General features: G+C 41.2%; 1 protein-coding gene across 3 annotated transcripts in view; it reads left to right on the forward strand.

Annotated features, from left to right (window-relative positions):
* Window positions 1–5447: 5447 nt before the first annotated feature.
* The window catches only part of LOC101162348 (uncharacterized), a 44241-nt gene continuing 34255 nt past the window's right edge, over window positions 5448–15433 (forward strand). For 2 of the 3 annotated variants that reach the window (XM_011481950.4, XM_078936560.1), the window contains exons 1-2: window positions 5448–6044; window positions 7404–7826. In XM_011481950.4, coding sequence (XP_011480252.3) covers window positions 5873–6044; window positions 7404–7826 — 595 coding nt within the window. In that variant the 5' untranslated portion in view covers window positions 5448–5872. The remainder of the gene's footprint in view (window positions 6045–7403; window positions 7827–15433) is intronic. The other variant, XM_078936552.1, reaches the window with a different exon arrangement.

Below are 15433 nucleotides of genomic sequence, written 5' to 3' on the forward strand. Positions count from 1 at the left end.
CTTGATATGTAAACTGGATGTAATAAAATTGTAAATTATATTCATCACAGAGATAACCAAAAACAAAAGATTCTTTGTTTATTTCATCTTAACATTAAATAGTTTTTTAAGATCTCAATAGTTTTTTATTGAACAGGTCTTTGTAGAAGAAACAGAAACAAGAAAAAGCTTTAATCTCTTTGCAGTATGTTGGCGAAAATTGTTTGCTTTTATTATGTTAAGTGATGGTTTTTAAATGTATGAATTTGCTAATCTGATAAATATTGAAATCGAGGAAACTTTATTGATCTTTACGACGCTGAAGTTGGCTTTCGATTCACATCTTCCGATTCGCGAGGGCACTAAAGGAACATTCCGCTGCATTTTTCGCGCTATGATCACCTAAAACCGGGTCCTGTTCAAAAACCGCTGGACCTGGACTGCTCAAACCTGGATTAAATTATGCATTAAATAGTAAAGAACAAAATAAAACAGTTTCTGATTTGTGAAACCTTCCTCTGATTTGTGAAAATGTGAAATAGGTTGATTTTTATTGCATTTTACGCACTGAGTCCAATTCAGACAAGGTCCTGTTCAAAAACTGCTGGGGCCTCATTTATAACCGTTGCGTACGCACAAAAGAAGGCGTACGCCAGTCTCTACGCAATAGTTGAGATTTATAAAAAGCAAACTTGACGGGAAAATGTGCGGTCCTTCAGGCAAGCTCTGACCCAGGCGTACGCACAAAAACGGGTGAAATGAGAAACGGCGACACCCTCGGCAGATGGAAGAAACACGTGAAAGTGAAAATGACAATACTGCCTCTCATAAATAACATGAAGACTTCACAAAGCAGGTCTAACAATTAACAGCCTACACGAACACCTGTTTGATCGATCAGCAGTGAAACAAATAAAAAAAAATCAAACGAAAATTACAACAGAAATTCAAATGAACACTTATTTGCAGAAAGAAAAGTGAAATATGTTCTGCAATATTGCCATGTTGTGCAATTCATCCTCATAAATAATATAGTTAACAGAACGAAATAATGTACAAAACCGATTTTCTTGTCAATGTGTCCGTCTGGCGGAGCAGATATAGGTGCAATTAGACAGACAGATGGATAGATAGAGAGAGATGCATTAATTGTCCACTAGGGAAAGTTGTTTTCATAGTAAAACATTTCTTCATAAGCTACAGAATTATGGTATTCATGCATATGCCTTTAGTTTGTTTTATTTTTGATAAAACCATGTATGGCGTATGTCTCGACCATTCAGAAAGTTACAAGAAATTACATTTGCGCTGAACAATTTCCCATTTCCACGTCGATTATTACCGACATCTGTAGCTTGTCAGATGTAATTAAATGGAGGGAAATAAAATGCCCCATCACAATGCGAAATGACGCACAATGGCTGATCTTGCGCTCTTAGAAGATGTGGCAAATGGAAGAATTTGGAGTGAACACATCTTTAGACAGCAAGGAGACTTGTTCGCAAACGAGGACGAGTGGCTTATGAGCCGGTTCCGACTTCCTCTGCGGGCTTTTGGGGGTGTGTCACCTGGTGCATCTGGCGCGTCGGTGTCCCCCTGCGCCTCAGTCACCACTCCACTTAAAAGGGATTCCCCAATTATTGCCGCCAGTCTCTCATCAGGAGGGGTCAGCTCCGGTGTCCCCCCCCCCCTCCCGTGGCAGACACGGGTGTGTGTGTGTGTGTGTGTGGGGGGGGGCAGCGCTAGACGTTTTTTTGCCTTGACTTTGATGTCCGACCTTTTCTTTTTTATTTCGGCCACGGTCCGAGGTTGTGAGGCTACAGCATTTACAGCGTCTGCCACCGTTTGCCACTCACGTGCCTTTTTGGCATTAGTAATGCCCACACTGTGCCCTCCAAACAACATTATTCTCCTCTTTTCCACCTCGCCAACGATAACTTCTACTTCACATTGAGAGAAGTTACGTTTTTTTGATTTTCTCTCCGTGTTTGGCATGGTTTCGCAATCAATGAATATTCATTTGTGGGCGTTTCACGGACTATTTATGGGCAACTATAGGCGTGTCATGAGGCCGCAAAAGCTGCGCAGCATTTAGAATCGGTTGTGATTTATTAAGAGAAAGATGCGTAGGATGTGCGTGCGCACGGTTTTATAACTCCGAATATTTCTGTGCATACGCACATCCTATGTTTCATCCGTACGCCACTTCTGACGCAAATCCTACGCAAAGTTTTATAAATGAGGCCCCTGGACCTGGACTGCTCAAACCTGGATTAAATTATAATTTATATAGTAAAGAACAGATTAAACACAGTGTCTGATTTGTGAAACCTTCCTCTGATTTGTGAAAATGTGAAATAGGTTGATTTTTATTGTATTTTACGCACTGAGTCCACTTCAGACCACGGGCCTCATTTATAAACGTTGCGTACGCACAAAAGAAGGCGTACGCCACTCTCTACGCAATAAGTGAGATTTATAAAAAGCAAACTTGACGGGAAAATGTGCGGTCCTTCACGCAAGCTCTGACCCAGGCGTACGCACAAAAACGGGTGAAATGAGAAACGGCGACACCCTCGGCAGATGGAAGAAACACGTGAAAGTGAAAATGACAATACTGCCTCTCATAAATAACATTAAGACTTCACAAAGCAGGTCTAACAATTAACAGCCTACACGAACACCTGTTTGATCGATCAGCAGTGAAACAAATAAAAAAAAATCAAACGAAAATTACAACAGAAATTCAAATGAACACTTATTTGCAGAAAGAAAAGTGAAATATGTTCTGCAATATTGCCATGTTGTGCAATTCATCCTCATAAATAATATAGTTAACAGAACGAAATAATGTACAAAACCGATTTTCTTGTCAATGTGTCCGTCTGGCGGAGCAGATATAGGTGCAATTAGACAGACAGACAGATGGATAGAGAGAGATGCAGTAATTGTCCACTGGGGAAAGTTGTTTACATAGTAAAACATTTCTTCATAAGCTACAGAATTATGGTATTCATGCATATGGCTTTAGTTTGTTTTATTTTTGATAAAACAATGTATGGCGTATGTCTCACCATTCATAAAGCAACAAGAAATTACATTTGCGCTGAACAATTTCCCATTTCCACGTCGATTATTACCGACATCTGTAGCTTGTCAGATGTAACTAAATGGATGGAAATAAAATGCCCCATCACAATGCGTAATGACCCACAATGGCTGATCTTGCGCTCTTAGAAGATGTGGCAAATGGAAGAATTTGGAGTGAACGCATCTTTAGACAGCAAGAAGACTTGCTGACAAACGAGGACGAGTGGTTTAGGAGCCGGTTCCGACTTCCTCGAGCCGTCCTGTTGGACCTCTGCGGGCTTTTGGGGGTGTGTCACCCGGTGCATCTGGCGCGTCGGCGTCCCCCTGCGCCTCAGTCACCACTCCACTAAGGGATTCCCCAATTATTGCAGCCAGTCTGTCTTCAAGAGGGGTCAGCTCCGGTGTCCCCCCCCCTCCCCCCCGTGGCAGACACACTCTGGCGATGCAGCGCCAGACGTTTTTTTGCCTCGACTTTGATGTCCGACCATTTCTTTTTTATTTAACCACGGTCCGAGGTTGTGAGGCTACAGCATTTACGGCGTCTGCCACTCATGTGCCTTTTTGGCATTAGTAATGCCCACTCTGTGCCCTCAAAACAACACTTTTCTCCTCTTTTCCACCTCGCCAACGATAACTTCTACTTCACATTGAGTGAAGTTACGTTTTTTTCATTTCCTCTTTGTGTTTGCCATGGTTTCGCAAGCCATGAATATTAATTTGTGGGCGTTTCACGGACTATTTATGGGCAACTATGGGCGTGTCATGAGGCCGCAAAAGCTGCGCTGCATTTAGAATCGGTTGTGATTTATAAAGGGAAAGATGGGTAGGATGTGCGTGCGCACGGTTTTATAACTCCGAATATTTCTGTGCGTACGCACGTCCTATGTTACATCCGTACGCCACTTCTGACGCAAATCCTACGCAAAGTTTTATAAATGAGGCCCCAGGTCCTGTTCAAAAACCGCTGGACCTGGACTGCTCAAACCTGGATTAAATTATAATTTAGATAGTAAAGAACAGATTAAACACAGTGTCTGATTTGTGAAATCTTCCTCTGATTTGTGAAAATGTGAAATAGGTTGATTTTTATTGCATTTTACGCACTGAGTCCAATTCAGACCAGGTCCTGTGCAAAAATTATAATTTAGATAGTAAAGAACACATTAAACACAGTAACACAGTGTCTGATTTGTGAAAACCAAATCTGATTTGTGAAATAGGTTGATTTTTATCGCATTTTATGAGTCCACCTTAGACCAGGTCATTTTCATGAAATTTGGGTGGAAATGTATTTTTTTTATACTGGAATGAACTATTGTATTTGTTCACACAGGTACGAGCCGGTAGCATGTACCCCTGACTTAAGTTTTGTTTTTTTGTTCAATATTTCTTGGTTTGTTTTCTGATTTACTTTAAGGTTCCTGTTGTGGTGTTTTGCTTTAAGTAGTCCTTCCCTTGTCCCTATTATCCTTAAATTTCATAAAATGCGACCAAATGATACTATTTCAAACAGCGGTTTTTGCACAGGACCTGGTCTGATGTGGACTCAGTGCGTAAAATGCGATAAAAATCAACCTATTTCACATTTCACAAATCAGAGGAAGGTTTCACAAATCAGACACTGTGTTAATGTGTTCTTTACTATCTAAATTAGAATTTCATACAGGTTAGAGCATTCCAGGTCCAGCGGTTTTTGCACAGGAACTGGTCTGAGGTGGACTCAGTGCGTAAAATGTGATAAAAATCAAACTATTTCACATTTCACAAATCAGAGGAAAGTTTCACAAATCAGAAACTGTTTTTATTGTGTTCTTTACTATTTAATGCATAATTTAATCCAGGTTTGAGCAGTCCAGGTCCAGCGGTTTTTGCACAGGACCTGGTCTGAAGTTGAACTCAGTGCGTAAAATGCGATAAAAATCAACCTATTTCACATTTTCACAAATCAGAGGAAGGTTTTACAAATCAGACACATTAAATCAGTTTAATGTGTTCTTTAATATCTAATATCTATAATTTAATCCAGGTTTGAGCAGTCCAGGTCCAGCGGTTTTTGAACAGGACCTGGTTTTAGGGTGGTCTTAGCGCGAAAAATGCAGCGGAATGTTCCTTTAGTGCCCTCGCGAATCGGAAGCTGTGAATCGGAGGCCAACTTCAGCGTAGTTTTATTTTTGACTTCTTGTTCACTTCTAGAGATACTTTTTCTACATTACTTTAGTTCAGGAAAACCATAAACAAATATGTTTAAGCCTATTTAGTCTGAGATGCGTTTTGGAGTCAAATCAAAGGCCTATCATTATCATTTACAGAGTGGCGGCGTAATCTCAACTCTCATAAAGTTTGTCCCAAACTGTTTTTTCCTTGTAGATTTTTTTCTTTATTATATTATGAATTAAAACTGTTTGAATAAAAAATATTGGAAACATTTTGAGCCATATTGGGGCCCAGATAAACAGTTTTTACGTTTAAATTAAAAGAAAATCTGCGTGTGACCCGGAAGTAAACAGCACGAGCCGCTAGCAGCGTTAGCTTGTTAGCAGGCTAGCAGCGTTAGCTTGTGTTGAGAGGACGGTAGTGTTTTGTTGGGACGTTTGTGAGGTTTTTGGACAGAAAGGACGATACGTGGTTCGTGTGGGAATTCTCAGCATTTTCCAAAGTGTCGTAAATGAGTGAAGAAGTGTTGAACGGAAACACAACGTGGATCGCTGTGATTGTGAGACTCACTAGCAGCAGATGATCGGAGCTGCAGTGAAGAGGACGGCGGTGTTTGTGGGAGTTGGAGCTGAGGATCGGAGCAGGAACCATGTCTTCCCTTCAGTCTCTGAGAGAGTTGATCAGCGAGCGACTAGCTGCTGCTGCTGAAGAAATCTGCAGACTCTGTGAAGGAACCATCGTCCAGTACGAGCAGGAGCTCTGTCGTCAGCGCAGACTGCTGGATGTCATCTGGAAACCACAGCTTCAGCTACACCACATAGGTACGTGACCTTCTACAAAGAAACAGAGAAGCCCCTTCATCTCTCACTGATTTCTTCTTCATCAGATGGGATTTAATTTTGCGTTTTTCAGCTGCTGATCTCAGGTTTCTTCATTTAGTCACTATCTTCAATGTCAGCAGCAGTAGCCGTTATTCAATTCAATTCAATTCAATTTTATTTGTATAGCCCAAAATCACAACAACAGTCGTCTCGATGGGCTTCGAAGTAAAACATGAAATCAAAAGGATCACGAATACAAAGAGTTCAATAGAAAAATACTAAAATGAACTAACAAACTGACTAAGCTATACTGGCATCCCTGCCCTTAGACCCCCCTTATTCTCTCTTATGGTAAAAACAGCAAGAAACAATTTTCCACACAACCTATACAGTTTGGCGGCCCTTGTGTGCCAAAATCTGTGATTTCACAATTTGCAGTTTTTCCTTGTAGTAAAATGAAAAGACTGTTCTTTTAGACTGTTTTTCATGAAATTTAACACACATTTTGCTAATTTCTGTCTTCAAACACTTGAGGAGTTTTGTCGAACTTTGACCTCGGGAAGAGGCCGCCATCCATGATTTTCAAAAACAGCACCATAGTATCAGATACTAATGAAAACTTGTAGTTAGTTATTGATTGTCTCTTAACTTCTCAGGCATCAATGGCAAGCTACTGTTGCAAACTACTAAGTTGTAGATTTTGAACGGCATGCATGTGGTGAGCTAGCAAAAGTGGCACACTCATATTACTCGTACAGTTTTCAATGTGTTTTACTGAGTAAGTTGATGATGCTGATAGCTATGCTAGCACTTTTAGCTACATCAGCACAACTAGCATAGTTAGCATAATTAGTATCTTAATGAGTGCTTCAGAATTAGTTGAGAAGGGGGGGGGGGTTAAATATGCATAGTGGCTGCTCAGGGAGTGGCGGCGAGGACAACAATAGTGCATAGATGCAGGTAGTGAGGACTGGTGGTGCATAGAGGTGGACGGCGAGGACAGGTAGAGTGGGCAATACAACGCCGCTCGCGACTTTAATTTGCTATTTCATTTTCTTAAAAGGATTAAGAAAATTAATTTCTTTATCTTTGGCAGGTTATGGACTGACACAGCTCTTCTCATAGGGGGAGTTGTAAAGGGTATTTTTCAACACAGTGTTTTAAAGCTGTGCTACAGAGAGAATAAACTTTTATTTTTTAAATCACTATATTGACAGTGTTACAAGGAAGTTTACTTTACAAACAATATTCCTTGAGGGGCTCCTCCTCAAAATATTCTGAACGAGACTATTCACATTTTTATTGGTGTTTAACAATACAGTCGTCGAAACATGAAAAAGTCTTCTTGTGTTTTTGCAGTCCTCCCCCAGCATTGGATGACTGAAGAGGAAGGTCTCTGCAACCCACAAAGAAACTTCAGAGGGGAACAGGAGGAACCAGAACCTCCAAAAATGGAAGAGGAACAGGGGGAACCAGAACCTCCACAGACTAAAGAGGAGCCAGAGGAGCTCTTCATCAGTCAGGATGAAGATCAGCTTGATCTGAAGCAGGAGACTGATACCTTGATGGAGATTCCTACTTATGAGGAAAATAAGAACAGTGAAGCAGATCTAAAGAATCAGCAGAGCTTTAATGTAATTGATAGTCAGGATGAAGAAGGAAACCAACATGAAGAATCAACATCAACTACAGATGAAGAGACAGACCCAGAGAGCAGAGATCAGAGGAAGAGAAGAGACAGAAGTCATGTCAAAAGTGTGGCCAGCTATCACAAGTCAGAAGGTCAGTGTGACTCTGAGCTTCAGCTCTACGCTATCCGTATGTTCACTTCTACAACCTTTCTATCTTGAGCGTCAAGCTCTCCAAACATGTAGTCCATCAACCGCGTGTCCTGGAAGAGTTTCTTCTGTCCCTTGCAGTTGAAAAGACAGAAGACATTGATGGTCAGTGCAGCCGACAACATTCTTCAAATCATATGATCTTAGTTAGTACCTCCAGCTAACGACAAACAGGAAACCTGAACAGATCAAAGAGAAAATTGTTAGCAAGATAGAAAAATACAATCTGTTTTGTCATCTGTGGTTCTAAGTTTGTAGTTCAGTTTTTTTTTAACCAGATTTCTCTGTCAAACCCAAAATCCCAATCTAAACCTCTTTGATGTCTCCATGTCTTTAATTCCAGATATTCAGACCGATTCTATTTCCAAAATATGCATTTCAAGCTAAAACCCAAAGACAGGGTCCTGCTCATGGATCTGCAGACAGAAAAAATTAAATCCTGAACACAGTGAAAAACTGCTTAGTGTAAAAATTGTTCTCCATCTTTTCTTCTGGACGGAGTTTTTGTCCACCGCTGCTTTATCTTCATCAAACTGCTCCTCATTGGTGGGTGGAAACACAACAGGGAGGTTTTTCTGTGTCCAGTCCAGCTCCATGAAGGTTCAGGATGTTTAATGTCAGTGATTTCAGTTTAAAAAACTGCATCTCTGGTGAGATTTGCTTCACTTCCATTCACTTCACTTCACCTGTACCTCAGCAGTTGGCATCTGGATAATTTTGTTGACAGTTTGTCTGTGGAATGACATTTCATACTAATAGCTTCAGTGGAGATCAAGAGTCTGCAACCTTTAACACTGAAAGAACTAGGGTTGAGCCGATGGATGATACCATCCTCCATTGTGATGGCTGTCTCTCCATCGTGATGTCAGTCAGCCATCACAATGGCTGACTGACATCACGATGGTGTCTCTCCATTGTGATGTCAGTCAGCCATTGTGATGGCTGACTGACATCACGATGGAGAGACACCATCGTGATGCTACGCCCCCGCCACGCTGCGAGTCGACACCATAAGCCACGATTACATGTGCAAAATATCTTGATCAGATCATTGGTCGGATTAGAATCCAACCATGTACATGGTCCCAGAAAAACTTTTTCAGATTATAACAAACGCAGTAGTGTTTGAAATACCGTAAGAGAAAATGAGTTCCGCCGAGCGGCTACATACATAGATGTGTCAGCTCGGTAATATACGAGATGATCTTCTAAACGTGCTTTTGTTAATGTTACGGTTATTATGAAGCGCCTTTACGCTCATCATTTTAATTTTATTCCATGTGGTCAGTGCTTTTTCTGTTGAAGAACAGAGCTGGATAGAAGCCAGGGTTAGCATACACGGGCTAACAACATTAGCTTTGGATGAACATAAAATCCATGCAGGAAAGCCTGTAATCTGCATCTTGGCTGCACGTTGATATGTGGCAGTAACATTAGCCTTTATTTTGTCGGGGCATGACTGGAAACACAAAGCCACGTGATTGTTTGAACAGTTTTTAAGGACTGAGCGACATTTCTGCTTTGAAAAGCTCACACGCACCGTCCCACAGCCGCTGTGTGTGCTGGCGCTCTGAGCTCTCCCCCAACACACACTTTTACCGGGAGAACCGGTTCTCCTGAGTTCGGCAGCTCGTTCACCTAGAGCTGTGGGACGGATCACAGTCCTAAGTCTCCCACACATAACAAAGCATCCTCCCTTCCCCTCAAACACAAAGCTGTAAGTCCGTCTGCTCTGCTCAGAGACACGGTTGCTTGCTCCAGCGGTCCACTTGACTAATTGCAGTGGTTGACTACTTCTTTTCTATTTTGTTTATTTTGTTTATTTTTTTAAAGTCACTTCCCTCAGTTAATACTGGATCATTGCGGATGAATAATTAGTTGGGAAACAAAATAAAGTTATAAAGTAAAATAACAAATAATAATTATAAAATAAAATAAAAAATAACCCCCTATGATATGATCATCGATCCCGATGGTTTACTGCAAACATCGCCAACTGACAATTTAAGGGACATCGCCCAACCCTAAAAAGAACCATTTGATCCAGTTTTGTCCAGACCAAAACCCATCAAAAGCCACAATGTTCCACTTCACTGTTTAACAAAATACTTTTTATTTCTGTTTTTCTGGCTGTTAAGCCAATCATTTTTAAAATGTAGCTTTTAAAAATATCCAAAAAAATGAATTTAGATGGTGCTATTAGAACTGTCATGAGAATAATTCTTTGTGCGATTAATCAATCATTTTTGATAAGAGTTACTGGCCGACAAAGTGTGCTTTATCACTTTTTAAAGCATGCCATGGAACCCTGAACCGTCTGACGCGAAGCGGAGGATAGTTGCTTACGAGAAGTGCGTTAAAAAGGGATGATGCATACTTCGAAGGCCATTAACCCGCTTATGCCATGGTGTCTTACAAAAGAAATAAATAGCAACCAGTTTTTAGTCCTTAATTCTTGTTTTTTTCCAATTTAGATCGCTTTTCTCACAAAAACAATTTGTTACGTGGCGTGTTGCGCAACAAATGTGACAAAGAGTCCACGTCGCAGATACACATATATATATATATATATATATATATGATCTTTCGTTCCGAGAGAGCATCAGTTCAGAGAGAAATTTCACCTCTTACCGCTTGTTTTTGTCCAAATGGACAAAGAGTTTGTTTTAAAGAAGCCGACGGAGTGATACAGAACATTTAAGCTAGGTGACCGGAACTTCTTTTTTCACCGTGTGGTTATCCTGTGGTATATCACTTTTTAAGGCACACCCAGCAACCAATCGGATTCGAGTATTCACGCGGACTATGGTATAACGGTTATTAAGTAATTTAATGTATCCATTTTTAATGTAACCTAATAAGTGCTGTGAAAATAAGGGGTCCATTCACTCAGTGCTGTTACTAAGACCCCACCCACCTATATAAATACTGCCACTTGTTTTCAATAAAATGTTAAGTTTTACTCAACGTACATTACTTTCCATGTCGGCCTTTAAGAACGGCCGATTTAAATGATAGGAAAAAAAACTTTTCCTTCTGTGAAATGAAAACGTATAATGATCCTGTGTTTTGAAATTGTTGCTGGTGAGATGACAGGCGCAGGTATGTGGGCACATCTGTGAATGAAATGTGTGCAAGTGCAAGAGTGGGAAAAACACAAAGCGGATCTGCAAGCTGTTGCACATGTTTATGACCGCACAACTGTTTTTTTGGTCACGTCAGTCATTTTGCATCGAATGAATAAGATGGGCAGCGGCTGCGGGATGGGGTGTTGTACTTTAGGGTCGAACAGGAATAATAATATTCAGGATGTGCTGAAGTAACTTGTCTTTTATAAGCATACTCGTTAGGAGTTTGTAGTAACTTTACATCTGAGTGCTAGTGCCGCTGCTGCTGCTGCAGGGGTCTTGGTGTGGGGATGGCTGGGCACTCTCCCTCCTTCTTTTCACATTCCTCCATCCATTTTAGAAGAACATAAACACTCACCTGAGCAAAGGTGTTAGCTCACCTTTGCACTAATAGTTTGCATGATTGAATGAATAAAACATTTCACAATAGTTGGTTTAAAGGCATAAGTATGCGTGTGTGAACACTATCTGTTTTGTGTACATGTTGACATGTGGACATTTTTGCAGCTAACAGGTGTGTTTATAATATTTGAGTGTGTGTGTGGACAGGCCCCGCCCCTTTGAGATTTGTATTACATTTGAACCTTACCATAATGATAAAGTAGGCCTGGGCGATAAATCGATTAAATGAATTAATTTGAATTTTTTTTGTAACTAAATCGAGTTTTTATGTGGCGCATTTTTGGCTCCCCAGAGCTTCCGTAGCGTTAGTTTCACACGGCGATATGGCACGCGACACACAACACACTAAACAGCACGCGACAGTATGGCTACCAGTGAGAGTGGAAAGTTTGTTCCCAAGAAAGAAATAAACTCATCTGTTGCGTGGAACTGGTGTGGGTTTGCTGCCACAGACGTGGAGGAAAAGACCCCACGATGCCTAAAGCCCATCGGAGTCAAAGGCTCTCACGAGTGCTCGCGTTGCACGTGCTCAGTCTTCTTACACACGCACGCGCCCTGACACACACGCGACCTGACACACACCTACTCATTCTACAACGCCTGTATAGCTAGTTCATTAGTTAGATAGTTAGTTGTTACTGTTATTTGTTAAGAAAGAATACTGCGTTGTAATTATTACTTGTACAGGAATTCATTTGCGATGCGGCCGCCGTAGGATTTTGTTTTCGGAGGAGGAGGCGGGGGCGGGGGTAACCGCGACTCCTGCTGCTTCATCATCTTCTCCGTGGAGAAGACGGGGTTTATTAATTTATTTAAAACCTTAGAGCCCAGATGTGAGCTGTATTCTTAATCCTTTAGAAAATGGTGCTACTCTCAAGGTGAATGTTTGTCTCCTTTTAGTCTAGACTACAAAGTGTGACTTAAAACACAGCTGGGACTTTAAGTAAGTAACCTTTTTATTTTGGACAAGTGAAAACAAGTGTAGAATAACAAAATAAGACAAAAACAAGACAAAAATGATATAAAACAAGAAAAAATTATATAAACACAAGTCCAAAAGGGAGTGAGAAGAAGAAAAATCTTATACTTAACTTTGATTCCAAGATTGTGTTCATTTATTTACAATTCATCCCAGAAATGGGGGTTACATTTGTCTTGCGTTTGATTAAATAAAAGCAACATTTGCTTTAAGTTGTCTGCCATTTGTACTTATTGCTTTCCTTAAGTAGGGGGAAAAAATCGGGGAAAAATCGGAAATCGAATTAAAAAAGATAAAATCTCCGATCTTATTTTTAGGCCATATCGCCCAGCCCCATGATAAACATCCAGTAACTTGTTGCCTTATGCCGTTCTATGGTCTTACCCCCCTCCCTCCTATGATCACCCTCCTACCCCCCCCCTCTCTAACATCCCTCTCTCCTCTTCCCTCCTTTCTTTTTCCGTCAGCTCCAACACCAAAGATTCTCAAACATGATTCAGATGAATAAAGTTTGGCCTCTATTACAAAAGGGGTTTATTCAGACATACCTGTGGTTTGTCAGAAGATTCATAACCTCTGTTGTTAAAGTAAAATATGTCCAACACAAGAGGCCTTCAGGTCTCATCTGTCTGCCCAGCTGTTGGACAGGACAAGTTTATAAAAATTAAAAAAAAAACTGCAACCGCTTACCACCGGGCGTCCGCAGAGCAGCCAGTCGGTCCTGTATGAGCTCCAAAGCTTTCTCTGGAGCGAAACACCGTCTATGCGTGACGTACAACCAGAGCAGTAGAGACCCACGGTCGAAATGAACCGTTTACATGACCAACGATCGGTATAACCCACCTATCTCGATTGGAAAGAAATTTAGATCCGAACAAGTCTGATCGGGGCCGAGTATTCTGAACGGCGTGTTTACATGATGCATTTTCCTTCCGATCAGGCATTCGTTCCGATTACTTTTGCCCATGTAAACGCGGCTATTGTTCGCAGGGTGAATGTGAAAACGAAAATCCCCTCTTTGCATTTTTGTTTTAATTATGACACAGAATAAGCGGTTTTTAAGTATAAAAAAGGAATAACCATTTTGAAGTTTTGATTTTTAACTTTATTTTTGAGTCATTTGATGCAGTTATATTGTGAAAATGAAAAAGAAATTCTGTTAATCCATTTTAATTTTCAAATTAGATATTTTCAATTTAATTTTGTTACAGATTTATCAGAGAACTTTTTGAAAATGAAATGTCAAACACCATTTTCTTTATCATTTTAATTAGGTGACTGAATAAGCAGTGTTGAAGAAGAAAAAGAAAAGGCGGATTGCTTTTTCTTTTTAATTTTGAGTCAAAAATTGCAGCTTCATTTTTAAAATGAAAATGCATTTCTGGTATAAATTCTTCCATTGATAATATTGTCTGAAACACTAGAATTCAACCTACTGCTTTTGTCAGCAGTCACATCATCAATAAATACAAGAGAACCAGGTCCATTAGCAGCCAGTCCTTGGGTAAGACACTGAACCCCACCTTGCCTCTGGTGGGAGGTTGGCGCCAGTGTTCGGCAGCCAACCGAATGTGTGAATGTGCGTGAATGTGTGTGTGAATGTTAGTGTGCATGGGTGAATGGGACTGTGACTGTAATAGCGCTTTGGGCCTTCGAAAGAAGGTAGAAAGTAAGGGTGCTCCGATTGATCGGTCGCCGATCATAATCGGCCGATTATAGCTTTGGGATGTTTGATCGGCCGTCTCTATAAAGGCCGATCCAGAAAAGCCGATCAGATGACGCAAAACTCGCGAGACGATTTTTTTACGCGCTGCTAAAAATGGCTTCACCGGTCTGGCAATTTACGTGGTGTGCGAAAAAGATAATACATTAGCAATCTGCAACGTGTGTACCAAGCAAATCCCACGAGGCGGAAAGCACGCAAATCATTTTAACACCACCAACCTCATCAGACATTTGAAGGTTAGTCACGTAAAGGAATATGAGCAGTTTTCAAAGTTAGCTAGCGCAAAGAGAGAGCGAGACAGTTCAGCAACTCAAGCGCCACTCACTCAGCTGTCAGTAACAGAGACATTTCAAAGAAAGCAACCCTACAGCAGGGACAGTAAGAAGCATAAAGAGATATCAGACAAAATAATGGAATTCATTTGCCTAGATCACCAGCCTCTGTCTGTTGTGGAAGACGAAGGGTTCCAGCGACTCATGTCCTATTTAGATTCACGTTACACTCTGCCAGGGCGTAAATATTTCACTGATGTGTGCCTGCCGCAGTTATACCAAACCGTGTTTACATATGTCGACAGACTTATGAAGGACAACATAACATCGATTGGTTTCACTAGTGACATTTGGAGTGCGAGTGTATGCCCCATGTCCATGTTGAGCCTCACTGCGCAGTTCATTAATCAAAACTTCGAACTACAAAAAGTTGTTCTACATTCTCAAGAGTTTTCAGGGTCACACACCGCAGAGGCTCTTGTTGCTGCATTCAGCGACATGTTTCAAGCATGGGGAATCCCGAAGGAAAAAGTGCATGTTATTCTAAGGGATAACGCAAAGAACATGGAAAAGGCCATGAGGGATGCCCATCTACCCAGCCTGCCGTGCATGGCGCATTCACTCCAGCTCGCCGTGACCGAGGGAGTCATGTCACAACGCAGCATCGCTGATATAATCGCTTCTGGAAGACGCATCGTCGGTCATTTCAAACACTCCCCGCTTGCTTACTCACGACTTCAAAGTATTCAGAAACAACTGGGCCAGCCTATCAAGAGACTACAGCAAGATGTACCTACCAGGTGGAACAGTACTGTATACATGCTGCAGAGTCTGCTGGAACAGAAACGTGCCCTGTGTGCTTATGTAGCCGACTATGACTTACCCTCCATGTTCACCAGTAGCCAGTGGAAATTAGCTGAAAATATGATTTCGCTACTCGCCCCATTTGAAGAGCTCACGCAGCAGATCAGCTCATCCACTGCATCGGCTGCAGATGTTATACCATCCATCAGAGCTTTAACTCGTCTTCTTGAGAAGACAGCA

The sequence above is a fragment of the Oryzias latipes genome, chromosome 2 (genome assembly GCF_053564925.1).
Source record: "Oryzias latipes strain Hd-rR chromosome 2, Olatipes_Hd-rR_3.1".
NCBI lineage: Eukaryota > Metazoa > Chordata > Actinopteri > Beloniformes > Adrianichthyidae > Oryzias > Oryzias latipes.